The sequence below is a fragment of the Haemaphysalis longicornis genome, unplaced genomic scaffold (assembly GCF_048455015.1).
Source record: "Haemaphysalis longicornis isolate Haplotype H1 unplaced genomic scaffold, Haemaphysalis longicornis Haplotype H1 scaffold_11, whole genome shotgun sequence".
NCBI lineage: Eukaryota > Metazoa > Arthropoda > Arachnida > Ixodida > Ixodidae > Haemaphysalis > Haemaphysalis longicornis.
The window spans coordinates 113794819-113821276 of record NW_027526214.1 but is presented as its reverse complement, the minus strand read 5'-3'; the positions used below and the strand labels follow the sequence as shown (position 1 = coordinate 113821276).

At 47.5% G+C, this 26458-nt stretch overlaps 1 protein-coding gene across 3 annotated transcripts in view; it reads left to right on the top strand.

Moving 5' to 3' along the window:
* Positions 1–16565: 16565 nt before the first annotated feature.
* Positions 16566–26458, top strand: part of LOC144160889 (uncharacterized) — a 153694-nt gene continuing 143801 nt past the window's right edge. For all 3 annotated transcript variants that reach the window (XR_013320426.1, XM_077691995.1, XM_077691994.1), the window contains exon 1: positions 16566–16687. Coding sequence is in view for 2 of the 3 variants with exons in the window: in XM_077691995.1 (XP_077548121.1) it covers positions 16609–16687 (79 nt within the window). In the remaining variant the exon portion in view is untranslated. The remainder of the gene's footprint in view (positions 16688–26458) is intronic.

The window sequence follows — 26458 nt, the reverse complement described above, 5'->3', positions numbered from 1 at the left end:
TAGCTCGAGTTGATCAGCGAGGAGGCGTCCTCTCGAATCAGTGGTGGCATATCCCCAGATACGATGCTTGGCGTTTAAGTCTCCGCCTATGATGATTTGGGTGCCAGTGGCTTCGTGCACTAATTTTGGTATCCAGTTGTACTCGTCCGGCAGTGTGGTGCCGCTTTCGGTCGGTAGTATACATAGGCAACCACGAGCGAGTGCTTTTGCCGGGGAGCCCCAGCTTGACTGCCACAATTTAAATTCAATGCCGTCTTATTTCCCACCCTCAACCCTTTCGCCATTGCAAATTAGATGCACCATCACAGGAATTGGCTCTAAAAAGAAGATGCCTCACAGCGGCTTGCTGCAGTTGACACTCGGCCACATTAGCCGGCTATACTCAGGCACGCACCAAATTTTTACAGACGGCTCATGTACGCTTGATCGTAGTTCATCTGGGATCTTTATCTTGTCCACTGGGCATATGTGCTCTCATCGTCTTGAGCGGGCAACGTCATCAATGTCAGCCGAGCTTCACGCCATCAAGGAAGCCATCCGGTACCTTCTCCGCCAACCGCCGGACCAATATACCATCTTCACCGATTCCAAGGCAGCCCTCCAAAGTCTACTGCGCAACGACTGCTTCAGCATTCACGAACACGCCTCTCGTGAAATAACCTACTTGCACCACCTAGCCAAAGAGATTGGGCACCAAGTGACATTTCAGTGGATTCCAGGCCACTGCGGTGTCCCAGGGAACGAGAAGGCAGATAAAGCAGCTCGTTAGGTGTCTTGAAATGCATAACAAGAGGAAGGTCTTCTTCACCAAGCATGATGCCTCAGCTGTGACGAAGGAACTTCTCTGAATGGAGCGGAACTGTCTCTGGTTTCTTCTAGAGCACCATTATGCCTTCTCGCAATACGTAGACCCCGAGCTCAGGATTAAGCTGCCGGAGCGACTTCCGCGCCGACAAGAAACTTTATACCATCGATTACGCCTCAATGCAGCGCCCACGAAAACATACCTGTTTCGACTCGGTGTAACCTCGAATCCGTACTGTGATAACTGCGGATAGTGAGAAACTGTAGAACACCTACTGTTATAGTGCCCCGCTTACATAGTCGCAAGGTGCAGTTTGGAGCAGGAGATCGAACACCTACGCCCAGAACCAATCAGCTTAAAAGTACTCCTCGGTCCATGGCCCTCCCCTTCTGCTCAACGCAAAGCACTAGTGGCATTATTTGAATACCTAGACGAGATCGGTGTCACTGAACTGATTTGACACACTACGCGGATTGTGACGTTCATCGAACTGTTCCCACCAACTACACGATGTGTGATTTTTTTCCCTTCTTCTTTTTACTACGGAGATTGTGACATTCATCGAACTGTTCCCACACACTCCACGATGTGTGCTTTTTTCTTACTTCTTTTCTCCTAGTTCTTCCGCCCTGTTATCTATAGGGCATTTTCTACCATCCCCTTCCATTCCTCCGCCGAGTAGCATGTCAGTGTAAAGATTCTGGCAAGCCTCTCGGCTTTATTCTTTTATAAAGAGCTTTCTCTCTTTCCCTCTCTCTATGCATGGATTGCTTTCCTGTGAAGTATGCATGTGAATGACAGTCCATTACTTGTGGATAATACTGCTGCCTGGCGTTTCTGCGAGGAAACACGGTGTATGCGCCTTCTGGAGCCGTGGATAATATTTGGGTGTATGAATGTGCGAGCAATTTGCAACGAAAGTTTGCCTCTAGTTTCCTGTAGAAGAATAATGAGGGGTTTGTATTGGTCTACATGATATCTTAATGCCTGAAAATGTTGAGAGATGCTCCTCCACTTTCACTGTCTGCAAATATTTGTTGGAGTTTTCATGATTTGTCCCTGCTGCGATGACGGGCGCGTCGATAGTTTCTTTTGCATTCGTCTAGCTTAGCTTTCAATTGGGCTAGCTTATGTTGATTGGCTTCTTTGTGCTTCTTGAGTAATTCGTCCTGCTTTTCTCAGGCCCGTTCAATTGCCTCCGTACGGGGTTCATGTTCTCTAGCGAATTCATGATTGTATCCAGTGGCAAGCTCGTTAAAATTGCATCCCGTTGTTCGAGAGGAACAGGTGAGTTTTCTGGCTCTTCTTGCACCTTGCATAACTGCGTCTTGGGAGCCTCGGTTTTGGGTTCCTGCACGACCTGCGAAAGAACAAGTGCTTGCGACGTAGCGGTACATTCGAGGGTTGTTCTTGGGAGGTTAAAAGAGGTTTCTTGGGGGAGGTAATCCAGCTGAAGTTGCAACCTTTGCAATTGGCACTGGGTTGATTGCTGGCTGCTTGCTATATCCAAGATATGATCTGTTTCTGCATTGCTTCTAAGTTTTGCTGAATGAAGCTTTCCATTTGTTGTTAGAGCTCGCTTAGGGTCTGCCTAGACAACCTGGGTTTGCTTGATACACGTGGCCCTAGCCTCAGTCTTGGTGTTGTTTACAGCCGTGTTCAAGGCCGTTACCTGGGATCATGGCTTGAGGGCGCTCCTGCATTCCTTGCTAACGCTGACGCCAACTCTTGGGATTCAGCTTTAGCAGAGGGTTTTTTTTGGGGTACTAACGAAATTTTGACTTTCAAGGCTCTGGTTGGGCAGGTGGGATCCAGCGAACTGTGACCTGCAGCTTGGCAGCCTAGGCGCAAGGGGGTGTCTTCACATTGCTTATCTTCCTCATGCATGCGACGGCAGTGACCATAAACAGCTCTGGAAGGGCACAATTTGACCATGTGACCGAGTGGATGACATCAAAACACCCGCTGCCGACTTGCTCTCTTTAACAAGGAGAGGTAAATGGGACACTTAGTATGATTTCATGCACGATTGTAGTGCAACAGGAACACAGACTGTGAACGAGAACACAAGCGCTAAATAGCGACTGATTTTATTACTTTGGAAGAACATCTGCACCACAGAACAGAGCATATGAACCCAATGTGGAACACCGTGGCTGAAGGGCCGAACACATGATGAAAATGTAAACACGCTCTAAATGTAAACCCCCTGCGCAGTCACTGTCAGGTTAGGTAAACTTTATTGTAATTTGCCGACTAAAAGTGCCGATTCCTGTGAGAATGGTGTCAACCCCTTCCTGTCAGACGGCAGCCTTTTATCGTGCGAGGCAACAGACGGCTAGCTAAAATCACATTTTAGCCCTGTCTTGTTGATGTGAAAGGCTGCTTATCCCCTTGGCAAGCTGGTCGCCATGGATGTCCATTGCTTCTGAAACAGCTACACATGTCGCACTTTTCTTTCTGAACCATCTTAATCATTTTAAGGTAACTACGGTGCAAGAAAACGAGGACAAAAAAAGAAACGTACAACAACGCAGTGCCACTTTGGCGCTGTGCTGATGTACGTGTTTCTTCTTTCGTCCTCGTTTTCTTACGCCATAGTTACCTCCAAGCATCATGTACCAACTTACCCCCATCAAGCTTTTGTTGGGGCGGTGCACATATTATTAGAGGGTTCACGTATTTTACAAAGATGTAGTTTGTCTAAAATCGCACTAATTTTATTGCAACTGTGTCCTAAATTGAAATCCCACTTTTAAGTATTCGTGCGCCTGAGCCTGAACAGTGCAAACAAATGCCCTCAGCTACACAAATCTTGCTGTCTTTCGGAAATGCGCACAGTAATATGATCTTTGCCCTGTGGACAGAAATCAAGAAAGGAACAGTCGACCCAGTGGGAGTGGATGACACATCGTGACCACAGCTACGGTTTTACATGACTGGAGCCATTTAAAAGTCGTCATGTGCTTGCGTCAAGCCTGAAAAAAGATGACTGCACGTTCTATACGGGCCTATCAAAGACTGTGTTCAACCATCTGGCCAAAGCTGCAAGTGCTGAGGCAACGAAGACGTTTCTGAGCCTTCCGACCGAAGACCAGCTACTTCTTACTTTAATGAGATTGCGTCTCGGTTTCTTGTACGGGCATTTGGCCACGGTGTTTAAAGTGTCTGTAACGTGTGCACATAACATTTTCAGGCACATTTTATGAGTGCTCACGAGCATTATGAAGAAGATAGTAATGTGGCTGCCAAGAGCAGCCATTAGAAATGGCACGCCTGACTCATCTCTCAACAATGGCTTTGAAGGCACGACTTGCATTATAGACTGTTCAGAAATACCGGCAGTACAAACAGTACAGTACAAACCTGTATAGGTGACTGAAAACTGTTTTACACTAGTGTACAACCTGAGGTTTAGGTGGGTTGCGCAGCACCATTGCAAGTTGAGCTAGGCTACAGTCATACCTCAATCTTGAGTTCTTGTGAAGCAACATTAGTACTAACATAATTTGTACTGTGAAATTTTAAAACATCTTTTAGAGCAATAGCTTGCTTATAGCAACGTCTCGCTCTCAAAGGTACAAAGGGGGGATTATGTGTGTAAATAAAAAGAGCTACCTAAGTTGCTTGAACCTGCCTTCCACCCAGTCATTGAACTGGTTGTCCCAGTAGAAACGGAATAGCTGTGTGTGCACGTAACAATTTCTCTCCACCGCCCCCCCCCGCCAACTAGGAGAACATATTGGCTACCACTCAGCACCATGTAATGACAGCACATGAAAACAGGAAAGGAAGCACATAAAATAAAGCTCTAGAGCGAACAAGTCACAGCATTACAAAAGATCAAAAAAATTCCCCGCATTTCCCCGAGGGGAAGAATGTGAAAGTGCGAATGCACGAGTTGAATTTGCGCGGTTCGGTAATGTTCGCGAAAGAGAGATCACACACACACAAACTACAAAGTAAGAAAAATGCATTTATTCACAGACACCTATTTGTGTTGTCGTTGTACTTGATTGCAAGAGCGGATCTCAGCTTTGAAATTTCGTGTCAGTACTCCTTTAAGCAGGTGCATTAGCCCTTCTCACGCCCGATTCTTGGCCAATACCCCACGTGGGTATGTGCCATGTCAGCGGCCAGGCAGCGCGCGCCCATCTCCCCGCGTTGCCAAGGAAGACGAGGAGATTCCTGGCCAATCCCCCACGTGGAAGAAGTGCATTCGCACGAGCGCGGACATCGCCTGTGGACGCAGGTTCAGGGTCGCTTAAGAAGTGCATTCGCACTTAAAAGCACTGAACACAACTGTTTGAAACAACTAGCATGACTTAGATGAAACAGCACAACTAGCACGAAAGAGCTAGCGTGACCAGAAATAACACGATAGAATTAGTCCTCTCTCCATCCCTGAAAGATGTTCAAGCAAAAAAAAACGAAAAAAAATTTTGAACAACACTTTCGCACTACACATCAGCAGCGACATAGTACAGGGAACACTAAACAGAGTTTCCAGGGTGCCAACTGCAAGTCAGTATTCGAGTGGCAGGATCATATGAAACTATCAGGCCCCCTGACGTCTGGCCAATCCCGCATGTCGTCCTACCATTCACGTATGTTGTCAGGGTGGGTGTAAACTAGGGGTTCTGCAAAGAATTAAAAAAAAAAGATTGTTAGGATGAAATTAAAGAAAGCAATCCTTTACTTAGAGAAAGCAGAGATTCTTCCATGACAAGAAATTAGCAATATGCTGCTTGCATACCCGCAGGCCAAGCAATGATGTCAAACACCGCATTAGTCTCAACCACAACTGAAATATCCTATCTTAAACACAACAGTTAACAATACTGTGCCGGTTGGTTTTTGCTTACGCAAAATAAGCAGCAAAGATAATCACTGTGAAAGCTCAAAAAGCAGAACGAACCGAAAGATAAAAAACAATATTTAGTACGTCAACACATTATTAAACAAACGCACATCTGCTTTCTTTGCCAACACCTGGCGAGGGCGGTATGCACGGAACAATACTGACCGTTCAAAGAAATCCTTGCGCTTGATTTGAGCGCGACACTCCGGCAATGGCGTTTACGTCCATCTGCTTCAGCAACATTCGCAATAGCTGAATGCGAATGCCTCCACACCATGAAAACCATGCACTCTAATCCCAAACACGTGGCCTCCGCAGCGCTAACAAACAAATGGCTAAAGCGGTAACCACATCAAGTGTTTCACGGCGCCTGGCCGGCGTCGGCGCCACACGGACATTGGAGAGGGCGAGTAACCACATGAGACGCGCGCTTTGGTAAAGGCTTCAGCATTCTGTTCCAAGTCGCTGTTAATAGGTTGAAGAGTAATCAGTTTTTAATCAAATAAAGAAACGTTAAATGTATGCTTCAACAAATAAAAATGAAAATGGAATAATGGATGCTGTCTTCACTGCTAAAAATTCCCCGCATTTCCCCGAGGGGAAGAATGTGAAAGTGCGAATGCACGAGTTGAATTTGCGCGGTTCGGTAATGTTCGCGAAAGAGAGATCACACACACACACAACTACAAAGAAAGAAAGATGCATTTATTCACAGGCACCTATTTTGTTGTCGTTGTACTTGATTGCTAGAGCGGATCTCAGATTGTAAATTTCGTGTCAGTACTCCTTTAAGCGGGTGCATTAGCCCTTCTCACGCCCGATTCCTGGCCAATCTCCCACGTGGGTATGTGCCATGTCAGCGGCCAGGCAGCGCGCGCCCATCTCCCCCCGTTGCCAAGGAAGACGAGGAGATTCCTGGCCAATCCCCATCTCCCCCCCTTGCAAAGGAAGACGAGGAGATTCCTGGCCAATCCCCCACGTTGGTATGCTATGCGGACATCGCCGGTGGACGCAGGTTCAGGGTCGCTTAAGAAGTGCATCGCACTTAAAATATTTTCCGTCCAATTTTGAAGTACTGAGAAATGTGACAGCCAAATCTGAACAAACTCAGACAGCACGATAAAAAAGATCGGACTTGGTACAACTTCCCTGCTACTTTATTTGGCGTAGTTAATAGGGCCACTGTTCATAAGAAGCCCTATCTTTAAGTTATGTACCGATTTCCTCGTGAATTCAAAGCATGAAGCTAAGTTCAGTGCTGGAGTGTACTGAGGTTTGTGTTTAGCATCGCCTCCGGAATGAAAGGCAACGAACAGGGGCACATGCGGTAAAAAAAAAGCTGATGAAGCTCTGCCTTTAATAAAATAGAGGTCGATTCAGGATTCAAACCAACGACCTGCAAAACGTGAGCCTATCATGTTACCTCTGAGCCATTTCGCAGACCCGGAACGGCTTCAACAATTCGGGGTACCAAGCCAGGTGATCAACTAATATTGTCAGGTGTGCCTAGTTTTTGCCGTATTTGAGATATTCTGGCGGTGATAACGGTAGTTTTTCGCGCACCGACCTTGGGGACGAGGCCAATGATGCTAGCCCTGCAGACGATGCAGCCAGAGCTCCCTTATTTAACTCAAGAAAAGCTATCGCGGACCCCCGATCCTCCATACGCTATCCCCAATGGAATGAAATGCGCCACTACAGTTCTGACATTGATAACGCTTGTTTCTCACGCACTGATCTTGCAGACGAGGCCCATCATGTTAATACTACAAGCGATGTATTCAGAGCTGTCGTATTTAATTCATAAAAAGCTATCGCACACGAATGCTGCCGTCCACTTTCGACGCCGCTGATATCGTTTGTGCCGGGCAGCACTGCGGCCGCATCTTCAGCCCAGAGGTTGTGGTGGTCGCGATGCTTTGCTTGAGAAATGGCTGGTCGGGCTTCTACGGCGCACGTTCGAAGCTCGTTGTTCGTCAGACGCGAGCAAAGCGCTCCATGTGGTTATCGCTTAAAATCTAGGGGCCCGCGTCCTGAGAGTGCCAGCAATGCTTCGCGGTAGAAAATGCAGGCATCAGCCAAGATGTACGCTCACGTGCACCACGCGTGAATAGCCACTGCACAGAATAACATGTTCGGTCAAGAACAACATTAGAGGTATGATACTACGCACCATCGCTGCATCCTGGCGTAGAGAAAGAACACCCGCCGCGCGCGCAGAGGGACCGTGGTTCGAATCCCGGTGCCGGACAATTCCCACCGGATTAAAAAGAAAAAAAAAATCCGCGTATTGATGAAATTGCACAAAGGGGCTTGGGGTGCGGCCAGACCCCGGCGACCATTGCCGGCAATGCACTCCCTCACCAGAGCAGGATTGGCCACCCTGGTGTAGCAACGGCCACAACCTCCCATGAATACGCCAATTAACCCTCGGCCCTCAGTCCCCAGCGGCTGCGAAGCAACTGACCACGGCGGCGGTCAGACCTGTGACGCAGCAGAGGGTGCTAAGAATCCCTGGATCCGGACAGGCTGCCAATGGAATCTGAACCTGGCAACGTTTAACGTGCGAACCTTATCTAGCGAAGCAAGTCTCGAGGTGTGGTTCGAGGAATTAGAGGGCATTAAATGGGATGTAATAGGGCTTAGCGAGGTTAGGAGGGCAGGCGAAGCCTTTACGGTGCTGAAAAATGGACACGTCCTATGTTACCGTGGTCTAGAGGACAGAAGAGAACTAGGAGTGGGATTTCTAGTCAATAAAAGCATAGCTGGCAACATAGACGAATACTATAGCATTAACGAAAGGGCAGCAGGTCTTGTATTTAGGCTCAATAAGAGGTACAAGCTCAAGGTGGTGGAGGGCTACGCGCCCACATCCAGCCACGAGGACCAAGTAGTGGAACGCCTCTATGAAGATGTGGAATCGGCAATGGCTAAAGTAAAAACGCAGAATACCGTAGTTATGGGGGACTTAATGCTAAAGTAGGCAAGAATCAGGCTGGAGACAAGGCAGTTGGGAACTGTGGTCTGGGCTGTAGAAATAGCAGGGGGGACCTAGTAGTTGAGTTTGCAGGACGGAATAACCTGCGCATAATGAATACCTTCCTCTGTAAACGGGAGAGTCGGAAGTGGACCTGGAGAAGCCCGAATGGGGAGCACAAAAATGAAATAGACTTTATATAATGCGATAACCCTGGCGTCGTGCAGGATGTAGAAGTGCTCGGACGGGTAAGGTGTAGTGACCACCGTATGGTAAGATCTCGAATTAGACTAGATTTGATGAGGGACCGCAACCAGCTAGTACGAAAGAAGCCGATAAATGAGCTAACAGAAAGACGTAAAGTAGAAGAATTCAGGATCGCGCTGCAGAACCGATATTCCGCCCTTAACGAGGAAGCCGAGCTTACGACACAGGAAGGCAGCGACAATCTTACACGCATTCTCACGGAGTGTGCAGTAGATGTCGGGGGCACTATGGCTAGACAGGATACTGGTAAACTCTCTCAGGAGACGAAACATCTAATCAGGAAACGGCAAACCATGAGAATCTCCACCGCAGCTGAGAGAATAGAACTAGCCGAGCTCTCGAAGGTTATCAATAAGCGTAAGACAGCTGACATATGGAGTTATAATATGGAGAGGATCGAATACGCTGTAAAAAACGGAGGTACCCTGAAAGCAGTGAAGAGACGTCTTGGCGTGGGGAAAAATCAGATGTATGCACTTAAGGATAAGCAAGGCAATGTCATCACAAATAGGGGTAAAATAGTCACAGTGGCCGAGGAGTTCTATAGGGATCTGCACAGTAGCCGGGACATAAAGGATAATGCCGAACAAGACAGTAGTTCAGTGGAGGTAGACATCCCACCAGTAGCGACCGAAGAAGTAAGGAAGGCTTTGAAAGAAATGAAAGGGGGCAAAGCACCTGGTGAGGATCAGATAACAGCAGACCTCTTGAAGGATGGCGGAGAAATTGTACTTGAAAAACTGGCAAACCTGTTGACGCAATGCATAATGATCGCAATGGTACCGGAATCTTGGAAGAACGCGAACATCATCCTAATCCGTAAGAAAGGCGACATGAAGGACTTGAAAAATTACAGGCCGATCAGCTTACGGTCAGTCGTCTACAAGGTATTTACCAAGGTAATCGCTAACCGAATCTCTGCAACCTTAGATTTCAGTCAACCTAAAGAACAAGCAGGGTTCCGTGAAGGTTATTCAACAATGGACCATATTCACACGATCAATCAGGTGATTGAGAAGTGCACTGAGTATACTGAACCCCTATGCATAGCCCTCATAGACTATGTGAAATCATTTGACTCGGTCGAAACCCTAGCAGTCATTCAGGCATTACGGAACCAGGGTGTAGATGAGCATTATGTAAGAATACTAGAGGATATCTACAGCTACCATCCACAGATATCTACAGCTACAGCTACCAGTAGACCCATTGGTCTACAGGTAGCTGTAGACCAATGGGTCTACAGCTACCATCATCCTCCATAGGGAGATCAGTAAAATACCTATAAGAAAGGGTGTCAGACAAGGAGACACAATCTCTCCAATGTTATTCACAGCCTGCTTACAAGAAGTACTCAGAACGTTGGATTGGGAACAGGTGGGATTAAGTGTTAATGGAGAATACCTCAGTAACCTCAGATTTGCTGATGACGTTGCCTTGCTAAGTAACTCGGGGGACGAATTCCAAAGCATGCTTTCCGCACTGGGCGAACAGAGTAGAACCATGGGCCTGAAAATTAATATGCAGAAAACTAAAGTAATGATCAATAACCTCGGGACAGCACAGCACTTTGAGATAGATGGCGAGGCAGTGGAAGTGGTAAGCGAATATATATACCTAGGCCAAGTTGTGACCCCAGATCCCAACCATGAGGCAGAGATAATTAGAAGGATCAGAATGGGGTGGGGTGCATATGGCAGACATTCTCAGATAATGAATAGCAGCCTACCATTGTCGCTGAAGAAGAGTGTGTATGACAGCTGCATCTTACCGGTACTCACACACGGGGCAGAAACTTGGAGGCTCACTAAGAGGCTTCGACTTAAATTAAGAACGACTCAGCGGGCAACGGAGCGGAAAATGATAGGTGTAACATTAAGGGACAAGAAGAGAGCGGAGTGGGTCAGGGAGCAAACTGGTGTTAAAGATATATTAGTAGCAATTAAGAAGAAGAAATGGACGTGGGCAGGGCATGTAATGCGAAGGCAAGATAACCGCTGGTCATTAAGGGTAACAGAGTGGATCCCTAGAGAAGGCAAGCGCTGCAGGGGGCGGCAAAAAGTTAGATGGGCAGATGAGATCAAGAAGCTTGCGGGGATAAATTGGTCACAGTTGGCACAGGACCGAGGTAATTGGAGAATAATGGGAGAGGCCTTTGCCCTGCAGTGGGCGTAGATAGGCAGGTGATAATGATGATGATGATGATGATGACTACTCACCGTTGACACGCACGTCCCGGGTATTTGGTTGGCTGGTTGTCATGTGCGATGGGCCTGGCATTTCGTCGCCCTCAACGTCGTGATATGCACCCGCAGTACTCATGACTACTTGTCAAACCAGCGTCACAACAGTGTTCCGAACCGCCAGTGCGGACTGGCTCAAACAATAACGCGAATGAGACGGGGGGAAAAAGAACTTGGACAAAAATACCGGCACCAAGAGGGACCGCACTGGGCATAAACAACGTTCGTCGTTTCACGCTTCACAGCTCAGTACGGCGGCTTGGTAAACCTTGACGCTAGGTGTCGCGTCGGCCAAAATGGCGTCGCGCAGCGCTGAAAATATAAAAACGTCTATATAACCTATTCCAGCAGTCATACCTCTTTTTCGCCACGCACCGGTCTTCAAAACAAGGCCACCTTGAGTCGTGTAGCCACCTATCTCAACCTAAAAGAGCTATCGCCCATACCCGTGCTCCTCGACGAAAGCCAACGTAGCTTTGAGTGAAATGGCGTGCGCGCCCGGAATGAAAATTATGTTGTGTAATAGTAATTGGCTAGACCGGCGAAAGGCTAGACCGGTACTCTGCCACGTACAATTTAAGCCATACCACGGACGATTCTGTCCGCGGGCTCCGCCCACCTTATATAAAAGCACAGCGAAAATCAACATGGTTTGACCCTGTCGCAGCGAAAAAAAAGCTGCCCATGTTTTCAACGTAAGGGTCGGCACTGCCCCCCTCACACCAAAAACGGCTAATAGAGGGCATACAGTTCGATACCAGCCCTCCAATTTCTGGCTTAAAAACAAGAAGCGCTAAACAAAGTAGCTTTTCTCTAATATGCGATGTTTTCGGCGGCCCCTTTAAAAAAGGCAGTTATTGTTTTTTTTCCTCAAAATTCCCAATGCCACCGCTAAGATTCTGTTACTATATGTGCCCTTCGCTATCGAATGAATTTTGGCTTGCTGCCAGCATTCGTTCGGAAAATGCCTTTCCATCATCAATACAGCAGTAAAGCTTGTCGTCGCACCAACATCTGCTGTCATTGCGCAGCGTGCCTGCCAAGTTTTCGGCAACACCTCTTCAAACAGGTAGCTTTTGTAATTTTGTCGAAACGGTCAATGCCACCGCTATGTTTCTGTTATTACAAGCGCTTCGTACTTGTATGAATTTTGGCTTTCTGGCATCATTCATTCAGAAAATGCCTTTCGATATTGCAATCAGCAGAAAAGCTTGCCGTCCCGGTAACATCTGCCGCCATTGCGCCGCAAGCCTGCCAGCACCTTCCAGCATTCCCTTCCAGCAGCCTGCGTTACAGTTTTTGAATGTGAACGTCTTTCACAAAACCCTGTCTGGTTGGGTTAAACTTGAAGAGGCAAATACAACAACCAAGGGCGTTTATTCAAATCGGTCCCAACGTTTCGGAGCCAACTCGCCTCCTTCATCAGGGGTGACTGTGTACGACAAGAAGCAGCGGTTATAAAGATGTCTTTTCTTTTTCTTTTTTCTTATTGGAATCTTGCCCTTGCGTGTCGGAGGCAGTGGGCGTAGATGGTGGGAAGGGCTCCGAGGGATATATTAAGGCCTTGCCGGTTCCCTTGTAAGTGCGAGGACTCAAGGAGTAATCTTTGTGAGTAATTGGTTTCGGTGCCAATCACCTGCGCGCCGTCAAAGTTAATCCTGTGGTCAGCTTTTTCGTAGTGCTCGGCCAATGCACTGCGCTTAGTGTCGGACTTGCGAACGTCGTTTTTTTAGTAGGCGGAGGCGTTCCTGGAAGTTCATGGTCTCCCCAACATCAAAAGTGGGGCATTGTGAGCAAGCAATTTTGTAGACGACCCCTTGAGATTTTTTTTTTTGGCGGCCGCTCTTTAGGTCGAGGTATGAGCCGTGAAAGACTTGACACTGGCTTGTGGGTGATGACAATGCCTGCCTTGCGAAGAATGCGGCATAATGTTTCACTCGTTCCTTTAACATAGGGGAGGGAAATACGGGTGGGCCGGCGTGCGGAAAGGTGGGAGGGGGGGGGGGGGGGGGGCAGACGGCGGAGACAAGAGAGGGGTTGTTGACACCGGCGGCGTCCGTACAGAGTAATTATCTTGGTTGCAGCCCGGCTGAGGCAGATGGCGTTTGACGCGTCGTATGAAGTTGCTTGTGTATCCATTTTTCTTCAGGTCAGGGATTACGGCTTTTTCTTCTTTCTTTCTGTCCTCTTCTGTTGAGCATATAGTTCTGGCTGAGCTGAGACCACAGATCATTTGAGCTGAGTGTCTCCAGCAAGCACTAACAGACTGCCAGAGATGGTGCGAGTATGCGGGCCTCTCTCTCTCGCAAGAGAAAACTGCTTTACTTCCCGTGGCCAACGCTTGGGGCCGCCGCCTCCTTGCAGTGTCTCCCGTTTCACTGCAACTGAATGGGAACGACATACCCGTGGTTGACCGTCTTCGGGTCCTAGGACTAGAAATATCGGCATCAGGGTCAGCAGCTCAGTGGCTCCGATCTGCTCGGCAGAAAGCCGGACAGATGCTCCACCTCGTTCGCCGCATCGCTCAGAAGTCTGGCGGGGCCTGCTGGACTGTTGCCCGTCTCCTAGTGCGCGCCGTACTACAGCCACGGCTTGTGTATCAGGCCCAGTTCCAGCACATGACGCAAGCGGACTGGGCTCGGCTTGAGGCCATCAACAGGGCCGCCATGCGCACCATTACTGGCCTCCCTCGCATAACACCAATCCCGCCGCTACAAGCCGAAGCCCAGCTAAACACCCTAGATGAGATCATCCATCAGCGTCGTTCCGCTCGCCTGCTAAAGCGTGGATATGTACCGGAGGCAGCGGCTCTCGCTGCGTATATGGGCCACGTTCCTGATACGATGCCAGCCTTTTCTGCGGCTAGACCGCCCTGGCTCTACCATCAGGTGACGGACAACAAGCCCCTGGCAAGGCTACATGTCCGAACCTCTGGCCTTCATCAACCTCCGGATACAGCCCTCCTTCATGTCCGTCACTGGGCGCCTGCGACGCGGACACGAGTCATACAGGCTTTCGTGGACGCCGGGGCACATGACTGCCTCGTAACCACAGCCTTGGCTTGTCCCTCTCACCCAACCTTAAACCAGTGCTGCGCCTACGAGACCCTCCGACCTCTCCCAAGCCTGTTGGCAGAACTTACTGCAATTCGGGATGGTCTCCAAGCGCTCTCATCGACTGTAACTACCGGTGTGAAACTGGAAATTTACACGGACTCAACGACGGCGATACGTGATCTACGTCGCGTTGCGCGTAGCACCAGCATGTCGGCACGTATTCACGCGATCCTGGACACATACCCATGCCCTGTGCGTGTATTGTGGGTTCGCCGGGACATGCTTCCTGCCCACATAGCGGCGGATCGCGCCTGTCGCCGTATAGACCTACAAAGGCCGCTGCCACTTCTTCCGGTGTCCACCCGAGAAGAACTGCTGGTGGAAAAGGAGAACCTCCGCCGCGCCACGCGTGCTTTACTTCCACCGCGTGGAACCGACCTCCCCAGTGGGCTCGCTCGCTGGGAGGAGGTCCTGCTGCGGAGGCTTCGAGTTGGGGTGGCATTATCCCCAGCAGTGACCCACGCTTGGCCTGCCCGCTATCACGCACCGTTTGCGGACACCTGTCCCTTTTGTACGGTCCCTGCGTCTGAAGCCGACACGAGCCACCTTCTATGGACCTGCCCTGCCCTTCAAACCTCTCGCCTGCAACACCTCCGGGGCACAGGGCTCCATCCTGGGAGACCCCCTGATCTACAGCGGTGGATATGGGGGCCTCAGTACCGGTCTCTGTTGACGTTTCTGCGTGAAACCAATGTAATGTTGTATATATGACTGTTATGCCGTAAGGCAAACTCTCGCAAAAAAAAAAAAAAAAAATTGTGGGAATTTGGGTGGCCGGAATTGAATTGCAGGTAGCGGCCGGTATGGGTGGGTTTCCTGTATACTGTAAAATTTGGTCCGTCTGGCTGTCTTTTTATCAAATCGTCGAGGAATGGTAAGGAGCTGTTCGTTTCTTTTTCTATGGTGAATTGGATGGCTAGTTTAATCGAATTTAGCTGCTACAGGAAGTTTTCTGCTGTTGTTTCTTTAATGACACAAAAGCAGTCGTCCACGTACCGTAGAAACACTTCGGGCTTGTCGTGGAAATTTTCCAGAGCGGTCCTTCCAATTTTTTTCCATTACAAGGTTGGCTGTGGTCACGAAAATAGCTGCCCCCATCGCAGTCTCACTTACTTGACTGAAATATCCCTGCAACCAGGAAGTTATTTCCTTTGGTTTACGACAAACGTAGGCTACCCGCACAATTTCGTGTACGCATAAAATATAAAAAGAACATGTAAAGAAAATGTCTTCGCCTATGTTATCTTTATAGTTTGCTTTGACGACGACGCGTACCACTAAATATGGCATCATATGGAGATTGCTACGAATACTTCTTAACAAAAGCCATTTGGTATCATTTCAGAAATTCCTACGCTTTTCTGGCGTTTTGCCATCACTGCGTGTGAAAATATTTCAGCTGAATCACGTTCAGAAAACGATATTCTGGTAGGTGTAAAGTTTACTTGTGTAAATTGGCCACGTAATTTTATACGAGGTTCGTTACATCTCAACGAAAAGCACTAAAGGGAGGGGGTGTAACGACAACTCTTAAATCATGTTTGAACTACAAACTCTCAAGTACAAGAAAACGAACCGATAAATTATAGGACAATAATGGAGTGTATAGGAATCGGCAAGAAATATTGTTCTCCTTGTCGTAGATCCCCACAAAATACTACAAATTGGAGCCGTCTTAAAATCTATATTTAAATATCGGCTTCATATAATCACATATATAAAAAAGAAAAGGAGAAACCGAGGGGTTTATTCCTGTATCATCTCACGTATCTCGTGCGAATCTCATAAACTTTTATTACCAGTAATTTATTCCGGAACATTAGTAGAAAGACGTTGCGTAAAAATTTCTGCCGGTGATAAAAATCGAGAAAACAAAGCAAACCAACCCATTACTTTTCCATTACCAATGAGTTACTACAGCCTAGAGCCAACACGTTGCAATTTGCTATTACGGCATGTCCTGTTTTTACCCCCCCCCCCTCACCCCATGTTGGCGGCGTAAGAATACGTAGCATTACTCAAAACATAACCAGCACCATTTTAGGCCATCACACAGAGTATATTTTAAAAAAAGACCATGTTAGACGTTGCAGGAATAATAAGGACAGTCTCAGCAGTGCCTGTCACGTTGACATGTGCATATTTTGAAAACATCTGCCCAGGAAACGTTATACGCAATTACCTTTCAAACAAACCACAGGGTAGAGCATATACGTTATTTTTATGACCCCATTTAAGTATTTTACGAGGCTTGTCGGGGTTATGGTCTTCAGAAAAATGAGCTGCCACTTTCCGTATCATACTATACCCTGAGATAGTGAAACTGGCCGTAGCACACCATGCTCGTTATTTCAGCGCTGATTATATTGACGATGTCCAAAGTAAGCTGCGGCCTTTTCCCGAAAGTGTGCGACAGTTGTAAGTACATCCAAATGCAAAAACGTTTGTTGAATAATGTCTTTTAAGTTATTGAATCTACTCCTAAAAACAAAATTAGGACGACACTCCGTAGTACAAAACGGAAGAAAGCAATTTCGAAGCTGCACAGGCAGCGGTAATATAGAAAAACTGGAGCACGATATACTATTTAGCCAGCTGTATCGGTGGCTATTGCTATAACGCTTCCGAAATTATTATGAGAAAAGCCATTTTAGATTCCTACGTGAACAATTGACGTGAAGCAACCTTCGCATTTCAACATAATTTTATGAAAGCAATTACACCATAAACGTACCATCAAATTGTTCAATGTATATATTTAGGTAGAGGTATTTGTTCCATTAAAAAGAACATGCATACACTACGTTACTAACATTTCCCAAAGAACGCAGCCCTAAATAACAAACAATAGTTAAAAGACGAAATTTCCTCCTTATGTTTTGTTAAAGAAAGCAGAAAAATCACAATATTTACTTATCGTGCTTGAGTATTTTCGACAGATGTAATAGTAACAGTACTTCCACTGCAGGGATCAAAGCCCCATTCGTTAATTGATGATGCGTGTACGATGGGTGGTATCTCATGGAAACTTCACAATTTTTTGTGCTAGACGACGGTGCTGCCTTTTGCCGAGAATGAACCCTCATTTTTACTGGTTAAAATCATGAGCGGTTGCAAACGTTTCGGCGAAAGTTCCACGCTGTGTGCAGGACACCACACAAGAACAAAAGGACAGGGTACCAGGTTTCCCGTAGAGTATTAGGTAGCCCAGTTTGCCGGAAACAGTTCGAATATTTTTTTAGGTAAATCAGGGCGTATATTGACAAGGTTGCCTTATCGTTTAGATGAAATCGAAGTACCCAATTTAGCGCAGGCATGCCAAACATTGCTTTTTTTGCAACTATACAGCTATACAGCTGTGCTGTACTAGGAAAACACTTTACAACTATGTTGTACTCAAGGCTTGATAGTGCGATACAGAAAGGTATTCATCCGCAAAAGACAGAGGGCACTTCGACTCACTGAAAAAAAGTCACATCAGAAGTGTTTTCGCTAATTACGCGAAAACGAAACGTCATTGTTACGTGGGCGTTTTATTCACACCCTTTCATTGTAAATATTCCCCATATCTATTTTAAAACCTACTGAAATCTTGAAGAAAACTTTGCCTTTTTTGAGCATAACCATCCGAGAAACGGTTTTTAATCGCTATGATTTCTTGTTGCTGTCGACTTCTCCTTTAAAGTTTCCTTATATAAGGATTTCGATATTACACTTGATTCCTCATTGTTACATTATTGATACTTTCTTCCTTGTATTTTATTCTCTTTCTTTTCAAACGGGCCAGTGCAATACGCGTTTCTTTTCATGGTGCCACTATATTTTCTTTATTCTCAGTTTTCCCCTTTCCTGTTAAACAATAATATCATCCAAAACAAAATATAGATGTTTAAAGTTTGTTCGCACAAATAGCCCGAAAAACCGTGTTTATTGCCTTCTTTACTTTCTAATTTTGTTTAGATGCTGACGCGCCATACGGGTGCTAAATAATCTGGAATAAACCATTCATCTTTTGAATACTCGAAACCAGATATTCTGTCAGAAAGCTGCATAGAAGTAGGCTTGCGTTTTCCTCGACGCTTTTAACTCTCGTTGTAAGGCTTGTTGAAGTGTGTGGCATCTTTGCGTATTCGGAAGCGCATGTGTGCCTTTTTCGCTCCGTTTTCAATTAATAACAAGTGCGGTTTACTGCAAGGGGCTGACCTGGCTGGTGGCAGCCATGTTAGAATTCGCAGCTACCGCTTCGATGGGCGGCTCAGCGTGCGAGGCGGGAGGCCGGGGCTCCGCACCAATATTGTCGCTGGCGCGGGAGCTCTCCCCATCATTTCACCGTTTTTGAGACTCCGCACCACTTCAATAGCCAGCGAGTGCGCCGTTGCGCATGCATGGCGCACTTGGCCGCGAAGTGCATTGGGCCGGTATCAGAATGGCACGTCGAAAGCACTCAGTGAAAGCTCTCTAACCACCCCTGAGCGTCTTCCGGCAGGTGCGGCAACATTTTATAGCGGTAGAAAGCGGCGAAACAAGCAAGGGTAGGTCTCATGAACTCATTGATTATTCCAATGCAACAGTCGTCTGCTAGGCGGTGCGAACTCGCACACCATAGCCTTTTTTGCTCACAACCAGCTGCGTGTCATCATTCGCGCGAACAAGGCGCACCCAAATTGCTCTCACCGCTCATGACCACGCAAATTTGCGGTAGTCCCAAGAGTTGCCCAAGCTAGCCACAACAGTCAAGAAGGCAAAGGTTTGCTCTTGAAGAGCTTCTGGGAAGACTCACAAGGAGTTGTGCCATTTTAGGGTGATCACGGAAAGAGGCATTTGGCAGAACGCCTTTGGGCGTTTCCTTCAGAAGCATCTGTGAAAACTGCGGATAGACGACCCCTTCTTGGTGCGAAACTCCCGAGCGGTCTCAGAGTATTTGGAGACCCAGCCCTCCGACCTTCTCAGTGGCCTGTTGGGGGACCTGAAAAACATGTACTACTCGCTCCCTCATCCCGTGGTTTTGGAAGCGGTGAGTGAGGCCATCCACGTGTTCAGGAACACAAGATTCCAACGTGAGTGCGGCATCGGAACGGAAGCCTTCCTTGAGGGGCTAGCATTTTACCAGCAGTCGACTTTCGTAATGCACAACAAGCTATTCCTCCAGCGAGAGAGAAATGCATAGCCTCCAATTTTGCACCCGTGTTTAGCGACCCTCTACCTGCCGTATTTGACTGGCGTCTGTAATCCGTCCTTACTGACCTTGCAGTCGCGAGAATGTTTCGGTATGTGGACGTCTACCTCGTGCTGTTCAAGGTATGTGGAAACCCATCAAGCCAAGGAGACAAGCTTCTGGAGACATATTTTTTTGTTATGACGACCTTCACGTTGACGAGCGAGGGGCCAGTAGACAAGAAGCTGCGTTTCCCTGACCTGGGATTGACCTTCGGCAGTCACATCTGCTGGCAATATCCCCCGCGTTCACAACAAGGACTGATACCGTTCAGTTCGGTACAGTCGAAGGTTGTAAAACGTGGGATAGCCGTGAAAGCCATCCCAAACGCAGTGACCAGGTCCTGCGTCACTTCATAAGGAGGATCTTGGAGAGCAAGGTCAGCACACTCAATTTGGCAAGGTATCCCAAATCATTGCTCCGCAGCTCAGCGGAAACCGTTTTGAAACGGGTGAATTCCAACGGGAATACATAAAGGTCGCAAGAGAATGCTAGCGGCCGCATCAACGTCATCCCCTACGTATACTGCGTGTCACACCCCCTGAAGAACATAGGAGACAAGGCAGGAGTGCAGACAGTTTTTGAAGCGCCATACCAACTAGCCATCTTGTGTGCCATGGTGAACAATGGAAATGATCCCAGGGTAGCTTGTGGGAACAAGCATAAAAAACATTTAGCAAAATTTGTTGCTGAGCTAGTTGGTACATATTTTAAGGAAGAACGCGTGAACGAAGGAAACGAGGTAAAATATATACAGCGTTTTCTTCGTCAACTTCTAGTTTGCGCAACGTTTCCTTCTTCCTTTAAGCATGAAAAAAAGTATGTTAAATCCGTGGACTGCATAGTATACGAGATCCCACTTTTGTGCGGGAGGGTCTACGTAGGCCAGAGTGGCAGGTGCGTTAACGACCATCTTCGTGAGCACGGAAATACCATGCGCACCGTAACAGGTACCAACCTTGCCTTATACTGGATGAATTATAAAAAAAATTGCTACCCCAAGCTTAACGACACGAGCATTTTAAAATGCTATCGTGACGCCTGAACACGCGAAATCTTTGAGGCTTCAGGCATAGCCACTAAGGGGGAGGATCGTGTGAATTCGCCTTCCGTGGCACTCTTTGAGCGAGAGATTGCTTATCTGGCCGTATAAAAACAAAATTGTGTGTGTTTTATCACCCTTTACACTAGACGCCGCTTTTAACCCTGTAATGCCCAACCAATGAAAACTAAACAAAAAAATTCGAATGCTTTGCTACAGTGTAGTTTGTTACTAAAAATGAAAAAAAAAACACGAAGAAAAAATGCTTTTCCTAGGGTTTCAATATTACATAGTGTATCATAAACGCATTAAGAGTGAACATATATAAACCTACATATATAATTTGGGTATATAATGTAGCGTATACCAATTTACATTGAGGTATATGTATACCAACATATAAAGATGGTATATAATGTAGCATATACCAATATACATTTGGGTATATGTATACCAAGAAATAAAAGTGGGTATTTATTATATCAACACCCGGTAAAAAATGTATCACACAAACATTGAATGTAGGTACTGACCCACCGGGAGGGCTAATGATAGAGGATCCATCTTGCAAAGTGCATTTGGGACTTCCTGCGGCGAGTTATCGAGCCATAGAATTTTGAAAAACTCCTAGGATGTATCAGAAATAATTCTAGTGGGCATTTCTTGGCGGTCGAAAGGACCAGGGGCGAGTAGGAAAATTTGAAACATTGCGTATCTTTGTTTATCTCAGTTTTACTGGCGTATGGATACTTTGCTTCCTTGTATTTATTGCCAACTCTAATAAAATTTTACCAGGTGCTCGTCAGTGCTCGTGTCTGTTTACCCTCTTTCCGTCCGAGTTTTTTCGCGCTGTTTTAAAGGAGCAATGAGAAGGAAAATAAGTTTAGTTCAATAGAAAGGTTGCCTCGTTAGAATCATACTGACACCACTTTTAACGTACTCTTCGCTTAAATAAGCTATATAATTTGGAAAAAAGGGAATGACCATGCGACCCACTAGCTGTTTTCCTGCAACAGAACCTATGAAGTCATATGAGTCTAGCTCTGCAATTGGCTGAAGCTGGCAAAATCACACGCAATTTTGGCAGAACCTATAAGCTTGCGGAACAAACTATTTCTACTAAATGCAAGCATATCGATTTTACAGCAGTATTAATGGTGCGGCAAACAACAAAAGTTACGAAAATACACGTAAACATGGTAATACCGATGCGCACTGGTGTTGGTAGTGGACGCACAATGCTTGTTTTAGCTGCACAGCAGTCCGACGCTTTGGAGTTGTTTTATACGACGCTGGCCGATTGGCGTAAGCGATGGTGCCTTACGTGACACTGTTTGTCAAGCATACTCCCTGTTTCTCGAAGCGATTGCTTTCTACCGTAACAAAAACAATCCAGGTGTAAATACTGTCAAAAACAATGCAATGAGGCAGGGCTGACTATGCTAGCGCCATTTGGGAGGTTTGACGGCAAGCAAGGCTGCAGAGCCGAATGGCCACTGGACGTTTGTTGTTATACGCGCCGCTATGACTTCATTGTAGACGTTAGTATAGCACACGATATGACGGGAGATCAAACTTTTAACCTGAATTGATTAATTTGTCAGTGAACACAGCATCATTAGCTGCATCGGAAGAGCTGGGGACGCTATAAAACAAGAAATCTTTCGGATAAAACAAACTTGTATTTTCTCTTCATGGCTGCTTTAAAGCAAAGTTTTTACCTCTACACCCCAAGGGTTCTATAGCGACCGTTGGGGTCAACAGAAAACTACCGCGAAAAAATAAACGAAGTTACTAGCACCACCAGGAATCGAACCTGGAACTAATACAGTAATGGAGTGTGAGCCCGTTGTCTTACCGATTGAGCAACGATCCGAAGTGGAAACGGGGAAGACCGGAGGTGCCCTCACCAAGCACACCTGGGGGTTTACCTTCTGCGTTCTCGCTGAATGTCACGTGATAGCGGCACCCGACCTCTTGCGCCGCTGTGCGCTCTACCCGCGGTACGTGTAGCCGCCGCGTCCGCACCTTGAGCATGCGCTAGGACTTACAAAAATTAAAGCAAGCTTACACCAACGCATGCAATCTAACTTCTAGTACGGCAATATGCTAAAGCCTGTGGCCTCCAGTGTTCACCCCCAAAATCAGAGATAATTGTCGTCCGTCCGTACGTCAAAGAACACATCAAGGAAGACACTCAAGTACTCGTTGTTGGCCAGGTCACCACCCAAGCCCCATCATCAAAATCCTGGGCCTACATCTCCAGTCCAAAACCAAGAGTGACGATCCTTGCAGCGCCTAAAACACAGCATGAATCAAATCAGACACATGACCAGGTGAGTTGCCAGCAAGACGCGAGGCCTCCAGCAAGCCAATACCCTTCGAATATTTCAAGCTTTTATCTTCTAGAGAATCACTTACGTCACCGCCAATCTTCTCGGCAAGGAGGACATACAGATGCTTGATATAATGATTATAAATGCGGTTAAGCGGGCCATTGGTCTTCCCATGAGTGCATCCACAGAGAGGTTGCATGGATGGGAATGCAATACACGGTGGAAGAGGTGATAGAGGTCTATCTTTCTAACCAGAAGCTCCGATTGAGCACAACTGTACTGAGTGGCCGCATCCTTCACCAGAGTGGCTGGGCAGCACAAAATCTCACTCTGTGGGAGGTACTCCCTTACTCTTGGCGACAAGAACTAAGATGATACCCCCTTTACATAGAAATATGAATGAGGCTCGAAGACAATAAGGGACACAAGTGCTCAGCACCACCCCCCTGCGTGGATCATGCTTTATCTAGACAGACGCCTCCTAACATTGAGGGCAGAAGTACGCCATCATCTTATTGCCTACCACCACAACCAACCATCTTACATGTGCCTCACTAAAAACACAAGACATGACGGCAGCAGAAGAGGAAGCCATCGCCTTGGCTCTGGCAGTGACCGATTCCCAACAAGCCTAGCAGAAATACCAGAGAAGGTGGGTGTCCTGAGCTGCACTGCGTGTGGTAAAAAACAGCCCCACCTTATCTATACGCCTGCTCACGCCTCCATGAAGGGCAACGAATACGCCCACCAAAAGGGCTGCACTTTTGCCTCCCCCTATGCTATGGAGCTGCACGAGGACCGTCACCCGCTTGCCACGTTCCGAGACATAACCCAGCATTATCGCCTTCAGAGACCGACACCATGTTCACCGCACCCTGAACTTTCCACGGAACAACTGCCCTAGGGTTTATACCATCCAACGCGTCTTCACTGAATGCACTTCAATCGCTACTACGCGGAATGTAAAATTTGGTCAGCAGTAGAAACACTCTGCCACTTAATCAAGGTGTGCGACTTCATCCCTGAGCACCCACCAATCTTCCTGTCAGCTACCCAACAACAGCAATGCGACATGTTGCAGTCCAGCTCTCTCTGTCTATACAGCTTCAGCTGGTGGACCAAGCACAGGCGACGCGGGATGCATATGGCTCCGGTGAAAAAGGAACCACTCGCCTTACCCGCCCTCTGGGTAGTTCAAAAATCTGTATGGAAGTATTTCCTCCTCTTCCGGCTCCTCTATGCCCTCCTCCTCCATCTGTCGCCGATTTCGTCACCTTTTCCGGCGGCGGTAGAGACAGAGAAGGGAGATCGTTTAACACGGGGTCTGAGCTTCCTTTATTTTATAAAAAAAAGTTTCCATTTATGTGTTTCACCAATACGACTCAACCTTGCCATCGTTTATGCATCATGCATTGATTTGAACCTAGCATAGAATACCTCTTTGAAGTAATAAGTGGCGTGATTAAGTGCATTACACTTGTCTCTGGTTTTACTATTTGTTGGCCACGGGAGTGAATTCAAGTGATGTAGCATGGGTAATCATTGTGGGTCCGCTGGCAGCTTTACTTTCCAAGCACATTCACTGGGTGGATTCCCGCATTTTTTACAAGGTTTCATGTGTACCCAACTAGCCCAAAGTCAAGATTTATTCCGTTTTATTTCTAGTACATCGGGCTTCTTTTCGTCTGTTTCTTCTCTATCCTGCTAAACCCTTCTGCCTGTGTCACAATCATCGTCCAAGTGACCTTCCCAGTACGTCTGCCGGCATTCGCCATGTAAAATTTTCACGTCCCAGCGGATGTCGCCCGCCTAGACAGGACTTCTACCACCGTCGGTGAGGCACAGCGTCCGGATTTGCCGTATAATTCGCTCAGAAGCTCATTGGCAAGTCCGCTTCCTTCAGCCTTGCCTTCAAGTGGAGCATCCGCAGGTTGCACTTAGCAGCCAAGTTCTAGGCCGGGGGAGTACGGATTTGTGGGTACCCTCAACAGCAACCGAGGTTGTCTGGAAAGGAATTCTGGCCAACCTTCCAAGAGAGCAAGGCGAAAAAAAGCAAAAACAGGAGCTTGACGTGCTGGGGGTTGAAGCTCTGCCAAACGGCGTGGACAAGACGCTAGAATGTGGGCCCAAGTTTTGCCTACAGCCGCAACTTGAAAAGACTGAGCGGCTCTCCCTGGTGTGAGGAACAGCTGAGAAGACCAAAAGTGATGAGCAAGAGCGATGCATGTTGGAAGAAGTGCGCGTGCTGCAATCAAAATGCAACCGCCAGCGTAACAGCAAGCGTGACGTATCGAAAAGCTTCCAACAACGCGGATTGAAGCTACTTCTTGCTGACAAGCAAGGCGGTTTTACGGTTGCTACCACAGGAGAGTATGAGAGGAGGACCGATGAGATAATTGAGTCAGACTTCGTAGCTTGACGGGAAGGAAACCTGAAAAGGCGAAGGACGCCTTCCGCTTCTGTGAGTCCCACGAGTTGTCCAAGCTAGTAACTTCAATCAAGAAGGCTTAAGGTTTGCACTTGAAGAGCTTCTTTGGTGCCAAAGCCCACAAGAAGTTCTGCACATTTAGGGTGACCGTCACAGAAAGAGGCACTTGGCAGAACGCCTTCAGGTGTTTCCTTCACAAGCATCTGTCAAAACTGCCGATAGAGAACCCCTTGTTTGTGCAGAACCCCCGAGTGGTCTCAGAATTTTTGGAGGCGCAGCCCTCCGACCTTCTAAATGGCTTGTCGTTGAACCTGAGAGACATGTACGACTCGCTCCCTCATCCCTTGGTTTTGGAAGCGGTGAGTGCGGCATCGGTACGGAAGTGAGTGCGGCATCGGTACGGAAGCCTTCCTTGAGGGGCTAGCATTTTACCTGCAGTCGACATTCGTAATGCACAACAAGCTATTCCTCCAGCGAGAGGGAAATGCATAGCCTCCACTTTTGCACCCGTATTCAGCGACCCTCTACTTGCCGTATTTGACTGGCGTCTGCAATCCGTCCTTCCTCACATTGCAGTCGTGAGAATGTCTCGGTATGTGGACGGCTACCTCGCGCTGTTCACGGTATGTGGAAACCCGTCAAGCCAAGGAGAGAAGCTTCTGGAGACATTTTCATCTGTCATGACGACCTTCACGTTGACGAGCGAGGGGCCAGAAGACAAGAAGCTGCGTTTCCCTGACTTGGGATTGACGTTCGGCAGTCACGTGTGCTGGCAATATTCCCCGTGTTCTTAACAAGGACTGCTACAGTTCAGTTCGGCACACTCGAAGGTTGTAAAACGTCGGATAGCCGTGGCAGCCTTCCCAAACGCAGCAACCAGGTCCTGCCGTCACATCATAACGACGAGCTTGGACAGCCACGCCGGCAGACTCAATTTGGCAGGGTATCCCATGCCATTGCTGCGCAGCTCAGAGAAACCATTTTGAAACAGGTGAATTCCAACGCGACCACGAAAAGGTCGCGAGAGAATGCCAGTGGCCGCCTCAACGTCATCTCCTACGTACACGGCGTGTCACACCCCCTGAAGAAGGTCGGATACACGGCAGGAGTGCGGACAGTTTTTTAGCGCCCAACAAACTGGTCACCTCGTGTGCGATGGTGAATGACG